The sequence below is a fragment of the Phocoena phocoena genome, chromosome 1, assembly GCF_963924675.1.
Source record: "Phocoena phocoena chromosome 1, mPhoPho1.1, whole genome shotgun sequence".
Lineage (NCBI taxonomy): Eukaryota > Metazoa > Chordata > Mammalia > Artiodactyla > Phocoenidae > Phocoena > Phocoena phocoena.
Window position 1 is genome coordinate 81850544 of NC_089219.1, and position 20765 is coordinate 81871308.

A 20765-nucleotide genomic window follows, 5' to 3' on the forward strand; every position below is an offset into this window, starting at 1 on the left:
CATGCCGTGGAGAAATTAGGTCCGTGCTCCACAACTACTGAGCCTGCGCTCTAAAGCCCGCGAGCCACGACTACTGAAGCCCGCGCGCCTAGAGCCCATGCTCTGCAACAAGAGAAGCCACCACAATGAGAAACCTGCCCACCGCAAGGAAGAGTAGCCCCCGCTTGCCGCAACTAGAGAAAGCTGGCATGCAGCAACGAAGACCCAATGCAGCCAAAAATAAATAAATAAAATAAATTTATATAAAAAAAGAAAAAACTAATTAATGATAATGTTTTGCTTTAAATACTATTTTTCCCATGTTATTTTAGTAAGTCCATAATATATCTTATGAAAAAATTAGTGTATGTATATAAATAATTTTATGTATGACTCTAAACCTTAAGAATTATAAATGGAATACAGAAACAAACTTTACAGAAATAACCTGAACCTAAGTTCTTCATTTCACTTATTCACTGAATGCTTGCTATATGCCAAATAATTAAATTGCACCACTACCATTAACAAAGAGACACGCAGTTAAAAAGAAAATAATGGTATTTCCTAAGCTAAACATAAATTTGAGATATAATGAAAGTATAGATGAAAAAGTACCCAAAGAGAAGTTTTCTTTTATTTTTTCTTTTAAGAGTCAGAAGGGTCTCAGAGATCCCCACGTTGTAACTTTAAGTTTAAGCAGGAAAGCCAAGTGAATTCATGGGTGGATTAGAGAAAAGGGTTAAGCAGTTCACCTTCAGAGGACAATGAAATAAGTAACATAAACAAATATACAAAACTGTGAAAAACATTTACAAATGAAATATTCCAAGTAAAGACATTACATTATATTGTCTCTGCCTTAATTCACATATTTAAAAAAATGACTCAAAATGGACAATAGGCCTGAATAAAAAACCTAAAACTATATAACTCCTAGAAGAAAACAGGAAAAAGTTTTCACAACCTTGGAATAGGCAAAATTTGTTAATGGGACACAAGGAAACACTAACAATAAAGGAAAAATCTGATTAAAAAAATACTAAATTGGACTTCAAAACTTAAAAAGCTCTGTTTTAAGAAAATGAAAAGGTACGTCACAAACTGAAAAAAAAAATCCTTAACATATGCATCTGACAAAAAGGACTGGTATCCAGAGTACATGAATAACACTTAAAATTGATAATTAAGAAGGCAAACAACACATTTTTTAAAAAATGAGTAAGAGACTTAAACTGACACTTTCCAAAACAAAATAGTCAAGTAGTCAATAAGCAACTGAAAAACATTCAACATCCTTAGTCACCAGGGAAACCCAGGGTAAAACCACACTATGTACACATTAGAATGGCTACAATTCTAAAGACTGGCCATACCAAGTGTTGCTAAAGATGGGAGCAGTTGTGACTTTCATATAACCATGTCAGAAGTATGTAAGAGTTCAACCACTTTGAAGAACTGTTTGGCAATTCTTTACAAAGTTAAACACATTTTTATATGACACAGCAAGAGAAATGAAAACCTACATCCACAAAAAGACTTGCAATTGAAAGTTCAGAAGAGCTTTATTTCTAGCCAAAGCCCAGAAACAACCCCAATATCCAGAAAAATAATCAAATTGTGATACATTCATTCACTGCAACACTATTCAGCAATAAAAAGAAACAAACTTTGATACATACATGAATCTTATAAACATTAGGTGAAAGAAGTCTGATGCAAACAAGTACATGCTATATGATTCTACTTATAAGAAGTTCAAGAACAAGCCTTCACATATTGTAGAAGAAAAGCCTTCCTAAACATAACACCAAAAGAACAAGTAACAATAAAGAGTATGTATAAATTGGACTCATCAAAATTTTAAATGTTTTGTACCTCACTGGATGCCATCAAGGAAGTGAAAAGAGGGACTTCCTTGGTGGTGCAGTGGTTAAGAATCCACCTGCCAATGCAGGGGACATGGGTTTAAGCCCTGGACCAGGAGGATCCCACATGCTGTGGAGCGACTAAGCCCGTGCGCCACAACTGCTAAGCCTATGCTCTAGAGCCCGTAAGCCACAATTACTGAGCCCATGCGCTGCATCTACTGAAGCCCGTGTGCCTAAAGCCCATGCACTGCAACTAGAGAAGCCACCGCAGTGAGAAGCCCGGGCACTGCAACAAAGAGTAGCCCCCGCTCGCCGCAACTAGAGAAAGCCCACGCGCAGCAACGAAGACCCAACACAGCCAAAAATAATAAATAAATTAAAAATTCAAAAAATAAATACATAAAAAAAATAAAAAGAAAGTGGAAAGAAAACCCACAGAATGGGAAAAATATTTGTAACCCATGAATCTTCTATCTAGACTACATAAATAACTCTTACAACTCAGTAAGAAAAAGACAAACAAACCAATTTAAAAATGGGCACAGGGACTTCCCTGGTGTTACAGTAGTTGAGAATCCACCTGCCAGTGCAGGGGCCACAGGTTCGATCCCTGGAAGATCCCACATGCTGCGGAGCAACTAAGCCTGTGCACCGCAACTACTGAGCCTGCACTCTAGAGCCCACAAGCCACAACTACTGAGCCTGTGTGCCACAACTACAGAAGCCCGTGAACCTAGAGCCCATGCTCCGCAACAAAGAGTAGTCACTGCTTGCCACAACTAGAGAAAGCCTGTGTGCGGCAATGAAGACCCAAGGCAGGCAAAAATTAATTAATTTTTTAAAAATAAAGCAATCATTTAAAAAAGTAAAAAATAAATAAAAACGGGCACAGAATAAGAAAAGACAAGTCTCCAAAGATATAGAAATGGCCAATAAACACATAAAAAGATGCTCAACATCACTAATGATTAGGGATATGCCAATCAAAACCGTAACAACACACCGCTTCACAACCACTAGTATGGCTATAATCAAAAAGACAAATAATAAGTGTTGGTGAAGATATGGAGACACAGGAACCCTCAGACCCTACTGATGGGAATATAAAGTGGTTAAAACCACTTCGGGAAATAGTCTGGCAATTCCTTAAATGGTTAAACAAAGAATTACCATACGAATCAGCCATTCCACTCTTAGGTATATATTCAAGAGAAATGAAAATCTATGTCCACACAAAACTTATACAATGAATGTTCAATGCAGCATTATCCATAATAGCCAAAAAGTGGAAACAATCCAAATGTCCATCAAGTGCTGAATGAATAAAAACACTGGTATATCCATAAGGTGTAATATCATTCAGTCTTGAAAATAAATGAAGTAGTGATACATGTTACAACATGGATGAACCTTGAAAACACTATGCTAAGTGAAAGAACCAGTCACAAAAGGAAACATATTGTATGATTCCATTTATAGGAAATAGCTAGAATTCAGAAAGTAGATTAGATGCTGCTGAGGACTGGAGTAGGAGTAAGGGGAACAAGAAGGAATGGGCAGTGGCTGCTAATGGATACAAAGTTTCTTTGGGGGGTGATGAAAATGTTCTAAAATTGATTGTGGTGACTGGTTGCACAACTCTGTGAATACATGAAAAAACACTCAGTTGTACACTTCATATGTGTGAATTGCAGTATATGAATTATAGCCCCCAAATGCTGTTATATCGAAAAAAGAACAAATGAAATATATCCATGGCAATAAAAATCAGATGAAAAGTTTCAGGTGGTGGGGTTGCTAAAAAGGGCACAAATGAATATTCTAAGATGACAGAAATTGTCTCCATGTTAATGGCCTGTGGGTTATACACAGGTGTATACATCTATCAAAGCTCTAACTGTACACTTAAGAACTGTGCATTTCTCTGTTGCAAATTATACATCAACTTTATAAAAATGTATTAAAAATACTGTCTCTGGTTAATGACATTAGGGGTAATGAGAATTAGGTGAGAAACTACTGCTTTTTATTACTAGAAGCCCTTCAGAATTGTTTTAAAAACCATGACTATTACTATCACAAAAAACAGTAACTGTTTTTGATATATTAAGTGTATCTATTTCATAAAGAAAGGGAAGTATGAACACTACTTCCTTTCTCTTTTTTCAAATTTGTTGGTCACTCTATCAAAATTTAGAATTTTCTAAGGAAAGATTTTATAATTTTTTTCCAGTGCTATGGATATAATGAAATCCTTCTGAGAGAACGTTAACATTTTCCAAAAGAAGTAACACTTGAATTGATACTATCAAGTCTCTCCCCACTAGCTACTTAGTCATGGTATGTAGAAGAATTTACATACTAAGAATATGTAGACCTTACAGAATGTGTAATTAGAATCAGATATTTTTATTTCTTTTTCCTAAAAGCAGTGATTTAAAAAAAAAAAAAAAAAAAAACCACCTCAGGAAGACTCCTAGACAGGTTGCCACCTAGTTTAAATTCAATTAAAATACTCCTGACATGGCAGTAGAGGCACAATGCCTGAAAATGCCAACAGTTTCCAAAGACTTTAGCCTGGCAACTGAGAAAGTGGTAATACAACAACATTACTCATGATCCATGGGCTAGTGAGAAGTCTATTCAAAACGTATTCAGTTATCTTCCTCTTCCCAGAGCACATGGGTTCACTGCCTTGCATGGATTTACTGTAATTTTTAAAAAAAAAAAAAAAAAAGGAAACTACCTTCCCACCCCAACATAATTTCCTTATGACTAATACAAGAAGAAATTTATCAAATTAAGGAAAAGAATACTGGCCTGGTAGGAATATTGTATGCGATAATCAAAGGCATTCCCCATAGGTATGTGTGGCCTGCTGCTATACAATAATTCAGAGGCCCAAATTTATTCATCCTCCTAGAATGCTGCCAGACTAAGACATCAGAGTTGAATCTCTACTGACTGGGGAATAAATACATAGTCCTCAGTCTCCTAGCTAAGCAATTCCAAATTTCTGTACCTCCAGCTCTAAGGGCAGCATTCAAAATGGCTACAGCTCCACATTATCTGAGGTGGAGGTGCTAAAGCCAATTATCAGTTGGACTTCAAATAGTATCAAGGATGGAAAAAGTCTAGGATTGTTTGCTTGCAGAAGCTTAGAATACTTGGCAGAGAGAAAGCATTTCCAGTTCCCTAATAGATAGGACTAGGGACTAAAGTGAGAACAAGGGAATATGCCAACAAAGAGAGTAATCAGGGTCTTTGGGTCTTATTTTAGAGAGATTACCTTCACCATATTCCTGCTACTGAGAAGTGAACTTTCACCTCACCAAGGGGTTACCTATCTGAGAAAAATGGTACTCTGTGCACTTCAATGATGGGTACATGAAAAAAAAAAAAGTAGCTTATGTATAGCAGGATATATTTGACAAACATGAAAGAAAAAAAAACCCTCTACTTACTACAATACTATGAAAAATACAAAGGAGGAGAAGATAAAGAATGGGTTCCCTTTTGGGTTATTTGGAATATGAAGTACTTGTGGGACTTATCCACGTAGATAAGAAGCCCAGAAGTTGAAAAGTCTACAAATGGAAACTGGGCAATTATTTGACAAACTTTTTGAATATCCTGCTGTACTCAGTATAATGCTTTCCTATGGATACCAGAAATAAGAGAGCAGGATACAAAAATGACAGGTCAACATGCCATTTGGGAATGTGTAAACTGCTAAGTTAATTTATAAAGAACTAAGGAAAGATCTAAGAAAGCTAAGGAAGAAAACTGCTATACAAGAAAAACACTTGGAAAGCTATATACACTGGCACTTTATTGCAGAGGGAGCAACCTTTCAAACATAAAGTCAAACACTCTTGTAATGTTACACCAAACAAACAGGATATGAAAGTGCATGGAGAAAGACAGCAGCTTGCTGGCTAAAAGAAAGGCAAATCAATAGCAACAAAATACACTTCTGACTCACAGGAGTCACACCCTTTCACAGCAACATCATCAAGCACATATACAAGTCTCAGAACAAGAGAAACAAGAAGGGACAATTAAGAGAAAAGACAAGAAATTAGCACAGGAAACAATTCAGAGACAACTCAGGAGGGAGGTGCCTAGACGACAACAATCTCTCCAGTTCTGAAAGCATAGGGGTTTTCTTTGGCTTTTGTTTCCTTAAGATGAGATCTCAGAGAAGGTGAATGCATGAGTCTTGCAGCCCACTCTCAAATATTCTGATCAGAAACTGATGGTTGGCAATCTGTATATCTTCTTGGGAGAAATGTCTATTTAGGTCTTCTACCCATTTTTGGTTTGCGTTGTTTGTTTTTTTTTGATATTGAGCTGCATGAGAGGCTTGTAAATTTTAGAGATTAATCCTTTGTCAGTTGCTTCATTTGCAAATATTTTCTCCCATTCTGAGGGTTATCTTTTTTCTTGTTTATGGTTTCCTTTGCTGTGCAAAAGCTTTGAAGTTTCATCAGGTCCCATGTGTTTATTTTTGTTTTTATTTCCGTTTCTCTACGAGGTGGGTCAAAAAGGATCTTGCTGTGATTTATGTCATAGAGTGTTCTGCCTATGTTTTCCCCTAAACTTTGATGGTGTCTGGCCTTACATTTAGGTCTTTAGTCCATTTTGAGTTTATTTTTGTGTATGGTGTTAGGGAGTGTTCTAATTTCATTCTTTTACATGTAGCTGTCCAGTTTTCCCAGAACCACTTATTGAAGAGGCTGTCTTTTCTCCATTGTATATTCTTGCCTCCTTTACCAAAAATAAGGTGACCATATGTGCATGGGTTTATCTCTGGGCTTTCTATCCTGTTCCACTGATCTATCTTTCTGTTTTTATGCCAGTACCATACTGTCTTAATTACTGCAGCTTTGTGGTATAGTCTGAAGTCTGGGATCCCGATTCCTCCAGCTCTGTTTTTCTTTCTCAAGATTGCTCTGGCTGTTCGGGATATTTTGTGTTTACATATAAATTGTGAAATTTTTTGTTCTAGTTCTGTGAAAAATGCCATTGGTAGTTTGATAGGGATTGCCTTGGGTAGTATAGTCACTTTCACAATGTTGATTCTTCCAATCCAAGAACATGGTATATCTATCCATCTGTTTGTATCATCTTTAATTTCTTTCATCAATGTTTTATAGTTTTCTGCATACAGGTCTTTTGTCTCCTTACGTAGGTTTATTCCTAGGTATTTTATTCTTTTTGTTGCAATGGGAAATGGGAGTGTTTCCTTAATTTCTCTTTCAGATTTTTCATCATTAGTGTATAGGAATGCAAGAGATTTCTGTGCATTAATTTTGTATTCTGCTACTTTACCAAATTCATGGATTAGAGAACAGTACGGAGGTTCCCTAAAAATCTAAAAACAGAATTACCATACGACCCAGCAATCCCACTACTGGGCATATACCCTGAGAAAACCATAATTCAAAAAGAAACATGTACCACAATGTTCACTGCAGCTCTATTTATAATAGTCAGGACATGGAAGCCACCTGAGTGTCCATCGACAGATGAATGGATAAAGAAGATGTGGCACATATATACAATGGAATATTACTCAGCCATAAAACGAAATGAAATTGAGTTATTTTTAGTGAGGTGGATGGACCTAGAGACTGTCATACAGAGTGAAGTAAGTCAGAACGAGAAAAATAAATACCGTATGCTAACACATATATATGGAATCTAAAAAAAAAAGGTTCTGAAGAGCCTAGGGGCAGGACAGGAATAAAGATGCAGACATAGAGAATGTACTTGAGGACACGGGGAGGGGAAGGGTAAGCTGTGACCAAGTGAGAGAATGGCATGGACTTATATATACTACCAAATGTAAAATAGATAGCTAGTGGGAAGCAGCCCCATAGCACAGGGAGATCAGCTCAGTGCTTTGTGACCACCTAGAAGGGTGGGATAGGGAGACTGGGAGGGAGATGCAAGAGGGAGGAGATATGGGGATATATGTATATATATAGCTGATTCACTTTGTTATAAAGCAGAAACTAACACACCATTGTAAAGCAATTATAATCCAATAAAGATGTTAAAAAAAATAAAAAAAAGAAACTGATGGTTTACTGATTGCTTTATGCAGACACTCCAGACAGAAAGCATAGACACTGCAGACTGAAGCTAAGCTAGCTGCAACAGAAATAGTACAATAAATTCTTTTAATTAATCATATCATCAATTCCTCAGGAAATCAGACAACCAATTAAAAATTTAAAACAATCCTATGAAAAGAAAAAGAATAAAGAGTTCGAGTGAAGATCTAAAGGCTTCTTCTATGATTAAAAATACATGAATTTTTAACGCAAAGACTTGAAAATACATGTTTTGTTCAGAAGCTTTTTACTACTTCCTTAAATGTTCATGGCTGTGTTATAGAGAGTATCCTTAGGAAAACTGAGGTAATGCTGTGGTGGTAAAATTATAAACATAGAAGTTAGATCACCTAGATCAGCACTGTCCAATAGAAATATAATGCAAGCCCCTACATAATTTAAAATATTCTAATAGCCAAGTTTAAAGTATAAAGAAATAGTTGCAATTAATTTTAATAATTTATTTGATCAAATATAGTCAAAATATTACATATTTTTAGTATGTAATCAAAAATTTTTAATTAATGAGACTTTTTCCCCCCCAAAATCAGCTCTTCAAAATCTAGAGTATATTTTACTCTTACAGCCCACCACAATTTAGACCAGCAACAATTCAGGAGCTCAACTGTCACATATGGCTAAAGGCTTCCATATTCGACAGTGTAGACTTAGATATTGGTAGGATACAAAGATATATAAATTAAGGTTTCAAAGATTCCTGCTTACCGTATTTTAAAAAATAAATAAAATACATTTACTTTAGTTTAGAAGAACCATTTCCTCATCCTCATATTTCACCCCCCAAAATCTGCTAAAAAGTAAAATCTGATTCTAAATAACAGAATGCAAAAGGAAATAAACATGGTTGCAATGCCAAACTTTTAAACCACACAAATAATGGCCCGTTTAAAATTTAAATTAGCACTATTCCCCTCCTTAATTAAAATGCATTGCTATTACACTTGAACCTTACCTTCTTAAATTCATCTCAGCCAAAGCCTTCGTATTTTTAAAATGAAAAACACACTTAACACAGAAAAAAAAATAGCTGTCCCATTTCAACTTCAAGGCTATCAATAATTAACTTTCATCAAACAGATCTTTGACATTGTATTGAACCATTTCTTCACATCTTCCTGGGGTTGCCAGATGCACTGATTTTTAAAAAGTGATAACTGCAGTAAAACTATGGGAAGGAAAAACAGTTTCTTTATAGAATTTGGTATTTTCATGTTTCCTCAATTTTAATTTTCTAAAATACTGCCAAAGTATTTTATACTTTCTTAATCAAAGATGGTTAAACAACACAAGAGATTCATCTACATTTGCAAAAGAGAAGAAAACATCCTAAATAAAAGCATTTCCCCTGTTAGAAGTAACAGTTGTGTCTCAGTTTTTACTTTAGATATATAACTTGCATATCTACATTACAAACCACAGAAGTGGTCAGAGAAAATTTAGTTTATTATTCTTGCAATTTTTTCTTGGACTTAATACATTGCTGGGGTACTAGAGCAGAACAGGGGAAGGTGAGCTAGATCTTAGTGTTTGTCATTTTATTCTTTATTAAAGTCAGAAAGATGTGTTTTTCCACCAGGACTGTTCTCCTAAGGCAAAACAAAATATTGCTACATTTACCCATTCTCTACACATAAATCCTTCCCATGGATTCTGGGTTTTAATGATTTTTTTAAAAAGAGTGAGAGACTCAAAATGTGAACTCAAAAAAGTACAAAGTTTTGAGTAACTCCACACAAGAACAAAGGGTGAAAACCTTCTGCTTCTTTTACTTCTTCGAAGTCTTGTCAAAATTTCTTTTCTAGACATCTTTAAACAATTCTAACAATTATTATTTAATTGTTAAGATATATGCCAAGCACATCTAGTATTCTGGAATAAATTGTGAATTACGTGAGAAAAAGTTCATCTATACACACATCACTTGCAACAATTTTTATATGGTGTTTTCTATATTTTAGTTATACAGTAATTATTGATCATAACCATAAAAATAAATTCAACTTTGGTCACTTACAAACTCAGGGCCAAAGTTATCTTTTGTGCGAACTACTTTTCCCTGTAAGAACCAATTCAAAACTTATAAATTCTTCACATCCTTTAGCACTATCTGTGTTTTACTTTGCCAGTCCTGCCCTGGTTTTATATTCCACTAAGTTTTCCACACCATACACCTCCTTTTGAGAGTCCCCGCCACTTTGTTTTCTGTGAGCATCTATTTGCTCATAACTGCCTTCATACAACCCAACACTCCACTCTGCTCTTTCATGAGCCTCTTCCAAATTCATCTTATCCAAGAAACTTTGCCAATCTACATATTATGCTAGAAAACTACCTCCTCCTAAAACCCCAACCAAGAGACTTTGCTCTAAATCTTTCAAATGTAATAAGCAAAGGGGCACAAAGTTAATACCAATACACACATAAAACTGACATAAAGTTATCATCACGTGGCACACCAAGTTTTCTATCTTACCCATCAAATGCTGAGAGCCAAAGAAAACGCTTTAAAAGCACTTTCTAGGAAACAATAATCAGAAGGGGACAATTTCTATTGCCAGGTTTGAATGGGCTAACATTAGGTCTTCTTCTAGTTGTTCATTTGGGCCAGGTTCAAAATCTCTAGCTTGTAAATTCTATTTCCAGGTAATTTCTTTCACGTCTCTATTTTCTGTCTCCATATCAACAGAAAGGGACCGAACCTGAGGACAGGTCATTTGAAAACAAAAATTTCAACAACTACCTCAGCAATAAATTTTTTTAAAGCTGAGCAGAGTTAATATTCAGAATATATAAGACTTTGGCCAACAGGCAACAATGGACAGCAATTTCTGAAACTCAGGAGATAAGTGAGGTAAGACCTATGACTGCCATCTTACCTCCCATGAGAGAGTTTCCAGATTCTGGCATGCGTAGGAAAAATTCAACAGATCCTAGTGAACTTTCTCAATTGAGTAGACAGAGCTGAGAGCATGAGGAGACCAAAGTGGCTAGAGTCCAAGGAAAAGAGTATCAGAGAGGTAAGAAGTACACAAACAAGACCTTCAGAGATTGACACAGGATACCCATTAAGTATTCAGCTGGGAACTGATCAGCACATGTATGTAAGGAAGCTACCCAAAGCTAGAGGGAAAAAAACACCAGAAAAGATTAGATTTAACAGTGGCCACCATTCACACAGGGCCAGGAATAGTATCTGTCCCCACCGGCCAGACTGGAAAACCTGTTTCAAGGCATATTGGGTAAAGTACACAAAAGGGTCGTGCCTCAGTAGGAGGGAATAATAGCCCTAGGCTGTGCACTACTCCAGAGCAAATTCTTTCCAAGTAACTTAACTGCATTCTTGAACAAACCTCAAGAATATTTATAGGAAAAAAGCCAAACCAAGTGAGGTAAAATTCACAATGTGAGACATCCAATCAAATATTATCAGGCATGCAAAGAAGCAGAAAAATATAACCAATGAGAAGAAAAAGCAATTAATCAAAAGCAAACTGGTATTGATAGAAATGTTAGAACTACCAGACAAGGCCATTAAAAGTTATTAAGACTATACTTCTGTATATTCAAAACTTAAGTAGAGACAACACAAACAACAATACAAACAACACTCAGCTCCACCTTCTAGAGATGAACAATGTGACAGATGGAAAAACACACTGGATAGGATTAATGGCAAATTAGACATGGCAGATCACAATACAGAGAACCTGAATACAAAGCAATAAAAATTTTCCAGAAAGTGAACACGATATCAGTGAGCTGTGGAACAACTTCGAGTGGCCCAATATTTATGTAATTAGAGTCACTGAGGAGGAGGAGAGAAAGGAACAAAAAAAATTTGAAGGGGCTTCCCTGGTGGTGCAATGGTTGAGAGTCCGCCTGCCAATGCAGGGGACACGGGTTCATGCCCCGGTCCGGGAAGATCCCACATGCAGCGGAGCGGCTAGGCCCGTGAGCCATGGCCGCTGAGCCTGCACGTCTGGAGCCTGTGCTCCACAATGGGAGAGGCCACAACAGTGAGAGGCCCACGTACCACACACACAAAAAAAGTTTGAAAAAAAAAATGGTTGAAAAGTTTCCAAATTTGAGGAAAATTATTAAGTCTACAAGAAGTTCAACAAAACCCCAAAGTAAGAAACATGCAGAAAACTACAATAAGGCGCCTCAGAATCACTGCTTAAAACCAGGGATAAAGGACTTCCCTGTGTGGCTCAGTGATTAAGAGTCTACCTGCCAATGCAGGGGACATGGGTTCGAGTCCTGGTCCAGGAAGATGCCACATGCCGCATAGCAACTAAGCCCGTGTGCCACAACTACTGAGCCTGTGCTCTAGAGTCCGCAACCCACAACTACTGAGCCTGCATGCCGCAACTACTGAAGCCCAGGAGCCTAGAGCCCATGCTCCACAACAAGAGAAGCCACCGCAGTGAGAAGCCCACGCTCCACAACAAAGAGTAGCTGCCGCTCACCACAACTAGAAAAAGCCCGTGCACAGCAATGAAGACCCAATGCAGCCAAAAATAAATACATTAATTAATTAATTAACAAAACCAGGGATAAAGAAAAACTCTAAAAGGAGACAGAGAGGAAAAATGGCACATTATATACACAGGAACAAAGATAAGGATTGCATCAGATTTCCTGATGTAAACAATACAAGAGTGAAGTCAATGACACATCATTACAGTACTGAAGGAAAACAAACAAACAAAAACAAACAAAAAGCCCTGTCAACCTAGAGGCCTATACTCAGAAAAAATATTTTTAAAAATCAAAGGCAAAATGAAGGCTCAGACATACAGGAGTAACCCACACTACATGAAATATAAAAGCAAGTCCTCCAGACAGAAGGAAAATTCTATCAGTTGGAAATCTGGAGCTAAAAAAGAACCAAAGAGGGCTTCCCTGGTGGTGCAGTGGTTGAGAGTCCGCCTACCGATGCAGGGGACGCGGGTTCGTGCCCCAGTCCAGGAAGATCCCACATGCCGCGGAGCGGCTGGGCCCGTGAGCCGTGGCTGCTGAGCCTGCGCGTCCGGAGCCTGTGCTCCACAACGGGAGAGGCCACAGCAGTGAGAGGCCCGCATACCACAAAAAAAAAAAAAGAACCAAAGAGCACCAGAAATGGAAGCTATGTAGGCAAATATTAAGATTTTTTTCTTATTATTTCAATCTCATTTAAAAGATAATTGACTACTGAAGCAAAAATAATAATGTAGTATGGGGTTTATAACATATACAAAAGCAAAATGCATGATAAAACTAGCACAAAGGATTGGAGAGGAGAAATGGAAATGTACTATTCTAAGTTCTTACACTACGTGTGAAATGGTATGAGATCTCTTGAAGGCATACCATGCTAAGTTAGTTAAGGATATATACTATGAACCATAAAGCAACCGCAAGAAGGAAGAGATATGGGAACATATGTATATGTATAACTGATTCACTTTGTTATAAAGCAGAAACTAACACACCATTGTAAAGCAATTATACCCCAATAAAGATGTTAAAAAAATAAAAATAAACAGTTATAGCCAATAAATCAACAAAAGATAAAACAGAATCATAAAGAACATTTCATTCAGTCAAAAGGCCAAAAAATTAAAAGATAAAGAACAGTAAAACAAGATGACAAATATAAACATAACCATATCAAGAATTACATTAAATGTAAATGATCTATTTTCCTCAAAACCTAGAAAATACTATGTTAAGTAAAAGAAGCTAGTCACAAAAGACTACCAATGAAATGTCCAGAATAGGCAAATCCATGGAGACAGAAATTAGATTAGTGGTTACCAGCAGCTGGAAGGAGGGAGAAAAGGGGAGACTAATGGGTACAAAGTTTCTTTTGGGAGTCATAAAAACGTTCTGAAATTGAATAGTGGTAATGTTTGCACAACTCTGTGAGTGTACTAAAAATACCACTAAATTGTACACTTTAAAGGGATGGATTTTATGGTATGTGAATAATTAAGAGCACAATAACAATACAATAAAAATACTGGAGAAGGTGCTGAAATAATAATAAGTATGTATTTTCTAAGATCCAGCAAGAAGATTTTAATCCTCACTTCACTCTATAAGGAGTGTGAGTATGTGATCTGCTTTGGCCAATAAAATGTGAGTTGAAGTTATGTGTATCACTCTCTAGCAGATGTTTTAAGATATATTTCCACTATTTGCCATGAGTCTGGTTTATCCTGCATAAGGGCTGGCCACTGTTCCAGAAATGAAGTGTGCAGCAAAAATGTACTCAGCCTGCAGTTTGGGATGAACGTTAACGTGAGCAAGAAATAAAATTTTGTCACAATTTTTTTAAAAAGTGATCTAATTACTGTAATTAAAAGGCGAAGATTGTCAGATTGTACTTTAAAAAGCAAGAGCCACTATATGCTAACTGACAAACTTTAAAGATAAAGAAAAAAATAGAATAAAAGGATGGAAAAATATATAAAATTTTAACATTATTCAAAAGAAAGCTACAGTGACTAGATGAGATAAAGTAGATTTCTAAGCAAACAATATTACTAGGGATAATGAGTGCATTTTACAACAGGACATAACAATTCTGAACGTTTATATACACAATAATAAAACTTCAAGTTACATGAAACAAAGACTGATAAAATTTAAACAGAAATAAATCCACAATTATAGTTGGAGATTTCAATACTCTTCTCTCAACATCTGAGATCAATATCTGATACAACAAGTAAACATAAAACCAGCAAAGATACAGTAGACTTGAACAACACTATCAATCAATTTGAATCAATTAACATTTATAGAATACGCCACCAAACAACAGCTAAATACACAATCTTCTCAAGTGCACATAAAATATTTATCAAAACAGACCACACTCAGGACCATAAAATTTAAAGGGATGTTGCTAAAGCAGAGCTTTAGGAGAAACGTACAGCACTAAACACTTATATTACAAAAGAGGAAAGATCACAAAGACATTACAAGGACACAAGACATTACAGATAAAGGTCAAAGACATCGGAAGACAACTACAGACCAATTTCCCTCCTGAAAATAGATGCAAAAATTCCAAACAAAATTTTAACACATCATATCCAACAATATTTTATAAAGACAGTAAACAATACTTTATAAAGACAGTATATAATGACTAAGTGGGGTTTATCCTAGGAACGCAAAGTTGGTTTAACATTTAAAAATCAATGTAATTTGCCATATTAAAATAAACTAAAAGAGGAAAACGATGTAATCATTTCAAAAGATTCAGGAAAAGCATTTGACAAAATCCAACTTCTGTTTCTTATAAACTCTCAGCAAATGAGAAATAAAAAGGAACTTCTTCAATTTGATAAAAGTCATCTACAGAAACCTACAATTAACTTCATATTTAATGCTTTCCCCTTAAGATCAGGAAAACAAGGCTATCTGTTCATCGCTTACACTCAAATTTGTACTGGAGGTACTAGTCAATTGCAATAAGGCAAGAAAAAGATATAAAAGGCATCCATATTATAAAGGAAGACACAAACATGCTTTTATTCACAGACCACATGCTCATCTATGTAGAAAATCTAATGGAATCTAAAGAAACAACAAAACCTACCAGAACAAATGAATTTATCAAGGCAGCAGGATACACGAATGACAAAAGAAAAATGATTGTATTTCTATATGGTAGCAATGAACAATCAAAAATTAAATTTACATAAACAATAGCATGCACAAGGAATAAGTAAATGAGAAATATATTGTGTTCATGGGTGGAAGGCAATACTGTTAGGAATTCAACAGCATTCTGATTAAAATCTCAGTAAGCATTTTTGTACAAATTACTTCATGTAAAATTCACAAGGGTATGATAAACAGCAAAAATAGTCAAAAGAACAAAGATGGAGGATTAACACTATCTGATTTCAAGACTTATTAGAAAGCTACAATAATCAAGACAGTGTCATACTAACATTAAAGTAGACAAATAGATCAGTGGAAAAGAATCCAGAAATAAGCACATAACGTATACAGACAACTGACTTTTGACAAAAGTGCAAAAGTAATTAAGTGGAGAAAGGACAGTCTTTTCAACAAATACAAAAACAATTAAACATGCATATTCAAAAACTGAACTTTGATCTATGCTCTGTTTCATACAAATAAATTAACTCAAATGTACGACAGTAAATCTGAAACTTAAAAATATAAACCTTCTCTAACACAGGAGTCTACCTGTGTGACCTTGAGCCATCAAAAGCAAAGTCCATAAAAGAACAACTTCAAATTGGACTTCATTACAATTTAAAACTTTTGCTCTTCAAAAGATAATGCTAAGAGAATAAGCCACAGACTGCAAAAAAATATTTGAAAAACATATATATGGATAAAGGACTTGCACCTGAAATATATAAAGAACTCTTAAAACACAATAATAAGAAAGCAAACAACCTAATTTTTTTTAATGGGCAAAAATTTCAGACAGACATTTAATCAAAGATGACATATCAATGGCAAATAAGCACATAAAAAGATGCTCAACACCATTAGGGAAATGAAAATTAAAACCACAAGATACAAATACCTATTAGAATGGCTAAAATTAAAAGACTGTACCAAGCATTGGTAAGGATGTAGAAGAACTGAAATGTTCATACATTGATGATGAGAATGTGGAAAACTATAGGCCCTCTGGAAAACAGTTCGACAATTAAATGTACACCTACCATATAAACCAGCCATTCCATTCCCAGGAGAAATGAGAGCATAAATCTATACAAAGGTTTGTACACAAATGTTTATAGCATTTCACAACAGGTGAGTAGGTAAACTGTGATATATCCATACAATGGAATACTACTAAGCAAAAAAAAGGAATGAAGTATTCATATGTGCTACAATATAAAAATTATGCTAGTGAAATAACCCATTAAAAAAGAGTACATACTGTATGATTCTATTTCTATAAAACTGTAGAAAATGCAAACTAATCTACAGTGACAAAAGGCAAATCAACGGCTATCTGGGGATAGAAAGGCAGATAACAGATATGTTCATTTTCTTGATTTGGTTGATAATTTCACAGGTATATACATATGTCAAAACTTATCAAATTGTATACCTTAAGTATGTGTACTTTATTATGTACATTATATATCAAAAGAGCTGTTAGAAATTATCTCTCTTATTACCCTTAAAGCCAGTGGTGGTATATATCTTGACTGAACGTAAAAGGACGCTCTTCCAATAACTCTTTAATAGCTGATGCCCTAGAGAAATTCTGATAGTAATATTAGTGAAGGGGTACCCAGGGTCCACAGTACACATTAATAACAGAGTAAACAAGTATTCTATATCACACCATTAAAAGAAAAGAATACTTTGCCTTCCATGAATAAATTTATGAAGAGATTTCCCACTCTAAATCACAAATCAGATATCCATCCTAAATTAAATAATTCTACAGCTTAACCAAAGGGGACTATTTAGAGAGTTTAAAAAACAAAAATGGTAGTTTTATTTGCCTTAAAAACCTTTTCTAAAATTCAGGAAAAATTTAGATAATTTGCTATATTAAGAAAACAAATCTCTACAGCTATCCAAGGCAGAAGAAAATTTTAGTCCAACTTTAGTTTTAAGACCAACTCCTCCAAAAAAGACTTGAATACTTTTGTTAAGTAGCTTTGATAAACAAGGAGCCAAAAACTAAACATTCTTCTTTTTTCTTTGGCCACGCCACACAGCTTGCAGCACCTCATTCCCTGACCAGGACTAGAACCCGGGCCACAGCAGTGAAAGCCCAGAATCCTAACCACTAGGCCACCAGGGAACTCCCCTAAACATTCTTAATTTGAACAAATATTTAAAATTTTGATTATGGCATATATACATATATGAATGGTTGACTCTGTATGATAATTAAAAGAAAGAAAACCCAAGCAACCTCACTTACCTATTTTGTTCCTCCAGTTTAGCCAGGAGTTCTAAGTCGTCTGGACTCAACTGTGACGGGGAAGATGGTGAAAGGGCTGGCGTTGACAGTGTGGTAGATGAGGATGTAGTGTGTAATGAAGCAGATGGACTTGCCACCTGACTGGCCATCTGACTGACTGTATGTGACACTGTGTTCTTCACCCATGAGAGAGTAGAACTCAACTTTTCTGCAACCTTGTCTGTCGCCACCTAAGGATAAAAATAATAGTTGCATACGTCAATTGTATTGTATGCATTACCAAGAATTTGATAATCCTGGTTAGTTTTACTTTATAACCACCATCAGAATATTTTCTTTGAGTTAATAAAGGTAAAACCTGTTTTAGCAATGATTGTCCTAACATACAGCTTTTGGAAACTCCTTATTTCAGTTCTGCAACATGAACAAATTAGAACAATGTTTTCCAAACTACAGGCTAAAATCCATCAGGGAGTGATAAAATCAATTTAATAGGTAACACCACCGTTTTTAAAAAATGAAAAAGAGCAGAAAGTGTCAATGTAAAGGTATGTTGTCTTATAAAATTTCTGTCTCAGTTGCATATATGTATTAAAACTACATACTACATGTATGTTGAGTTGGGATATGAAATATATTCTTTATTTGGGTTACAGTCAAAAACATTTGCAAGCCGAGGAACTAAAACATGTCCATTAGGTGATGAGGACAGGGAAATCCTATATGACCAACAATTCAACAAAAACTGGGCTTAGTATAAATAAGATGAAATGAGACTCATGATGTATCTTCAAACCACTAAAGAGTATTTTTATTGAAGAGGATTTAGCTCTAGAAGAACAAAATTATGATAAATGATTGATTTAACAGAGTAAGAGAGTTTCAGGTACAATTTTCAAATAGCTAGAACTAGTCAGAAATAGAATGGGATGCCTAGAAAGAGTAGACATTTCCTACCAATGGCTACAATTAAGAATCCATAACACAACATTGTAAAGCAACCATACTCCAATAAAAATTTTTTTTAAAAATTCATTATAAGAGTCAACATGGAAACCTAAATGTCCCCTGACAGATGAATGCATAAAGAAGATGTGGTACATATATACAATGGAATACTACTCAGCCATAAAAAGAATGAAATAATGCCATTTGCAGCAACATGGATGCAGCTACAGATTATCATATTAAGTGAAGTCAGAAAGAGAATAACAAATACCATATGACATCACTTATATGTGGAATCTAAAATATGACACAAATGAACATATCTATGAAACAGACTCAAGAACATAGAGAATAGACTGGTGGTTGCCAAGAGGGACAGGGTTAGGGGAGGGGTGAAGTAGAGTGGGAGTTTGGGATTAGCAGATGCAAACTGGTATATATAGAATGGATAAACAACAAGGTCTTACTGTATAGCACAGGGAACTATATTTAATATCCTGTGATAAACCATAATGGAAAAGAATATGAAAAAGAATGTTTAAAAAAATTAATGAGTCAAAAGTCAAGAGTTGGTTGAAGATGAGATTCTGTTTTAGATGGGCAACCAGGACTAAAAAAGCCTTTCAAATCCCTCCCATCTCTAAGATTCAATGAACTATACAAACGTCTATATATTCTTCATAAATCATGCCAAAGTCCTAAGCAGATATGCCTACAGCGAATTCATTTGAAACACAAAATATACATAAGTAATATTCAAACAGGCATTATCACTTCAGTAATGAAAAACAATGTGAACAATAACCATATTTGAATATCTATATAAAACTAAACATTCTTAATTTGAGTTTACAAAATAAGGTACAGTAGTTTTTTTAAGGGATTATACTTTTTTGAAACTATCACAAAAAGAGCTTTTTTTTTTTTTTTTAACAGATCTTTATAGGAGTACAGCTGCTTCACAATACTGTGTTAGTTTCTGTTGTACAACAAAGTGAATCAGCCATATGCATACATAAACCCCATATCCCCTCCCTCTTGAGCCTCCCTATCCCACCCCTCTAGGTCGTCAAAAAGCACCAAGCTGATCTCCCTGTGCTATGTGGCTGCTTCCCACTAGCTAACTATTTTATATTTGGTAGTGTATGTATGTCGATGCTACTCTCACTTCACCCCAGAGTGAAGATAAGTCAGAAAAAGAAAAAGAGCTTCTTGATTGTGAAGTTCTTAGACAAAAACTATGAAGTGCTTTTTTTTTTTTTCTGCTGTACGCGGGTCTTTCTCTGTTGTGGCCTCTCCCGTTGCGGAGCACAGGCTCCGGACGCGCAGGCTCAGCGGCCATGACTCACGGGGCCAGTAGCTCCGCGGCATGTGGGATCTTCTCAGACCCGGGCACGAACTCGCGTCCCCTGCATCGTCAGGCGGACTCTCAACCACTGCGCCACCAGGGAAGCCCCTATGAAGTGCTTTTACGTGCTTTGAGAAGATCTTAAATTTTATGCAACAGAAAATGACTAAAGCACTATAAAGTTGTTTTCTAGATAGACATATTCTCAGCTAACCCTGGTTACATACAGCAACTTATACACATAAAAATTAAACACCAACTTATATACACAAATAAAAATGCCACCTAGACTATCTTAGCAGATACTACTCTCTCCTCATGGGTTGTCCAAGTCTTTCCTTCTCACTTCATCAACACATACATGTCCCCAATTCCTCCACCTCACCCAGAAGCAGAAAAATTCAATGTAGGGAAAAGGAATTCTAAGGTCATAGTTATGCCACTCAATGTGAGGCTGAACTTCTGAGACAAAGATTTGATTACAAGTGAATAGGGGCAAGAGTTTCATTAACTTAAAGATACCTCTCATTTTCTTTTCATTTTCA

At 35.7% G+C, this 20765-nt stretch overlaps 1 protein-coding gene across 2 annotated transcripts in view; it reads right to left on the minus strand.

Moving 5' to 3' along the window:
• The window catches only part of EVI5 (ecotropic viral integration site 5), a 204697-nt gene that overhangs the window by 133029 nt on the left and 50903 nt on the right, over positions 1-20765 (minus strand). Inside the window, exon 2 of one of the 2 annotated variants that reach the window (XM_065877096.1) lies at positions 17925-18154. In XM_065877096.1, coding sequence (XP_065733168.1) covers positions 17925-18073 — 149 coding nt within the window. In that variant the 5' untranslated portion in view covers positions 18074-18154. Of the gene's footprint in view, positions 1-17924; positions 18155-20765 lie in introns of those variants that run through there. The other variant, XM_065877097.1, reaches the window with a different exon arrangement.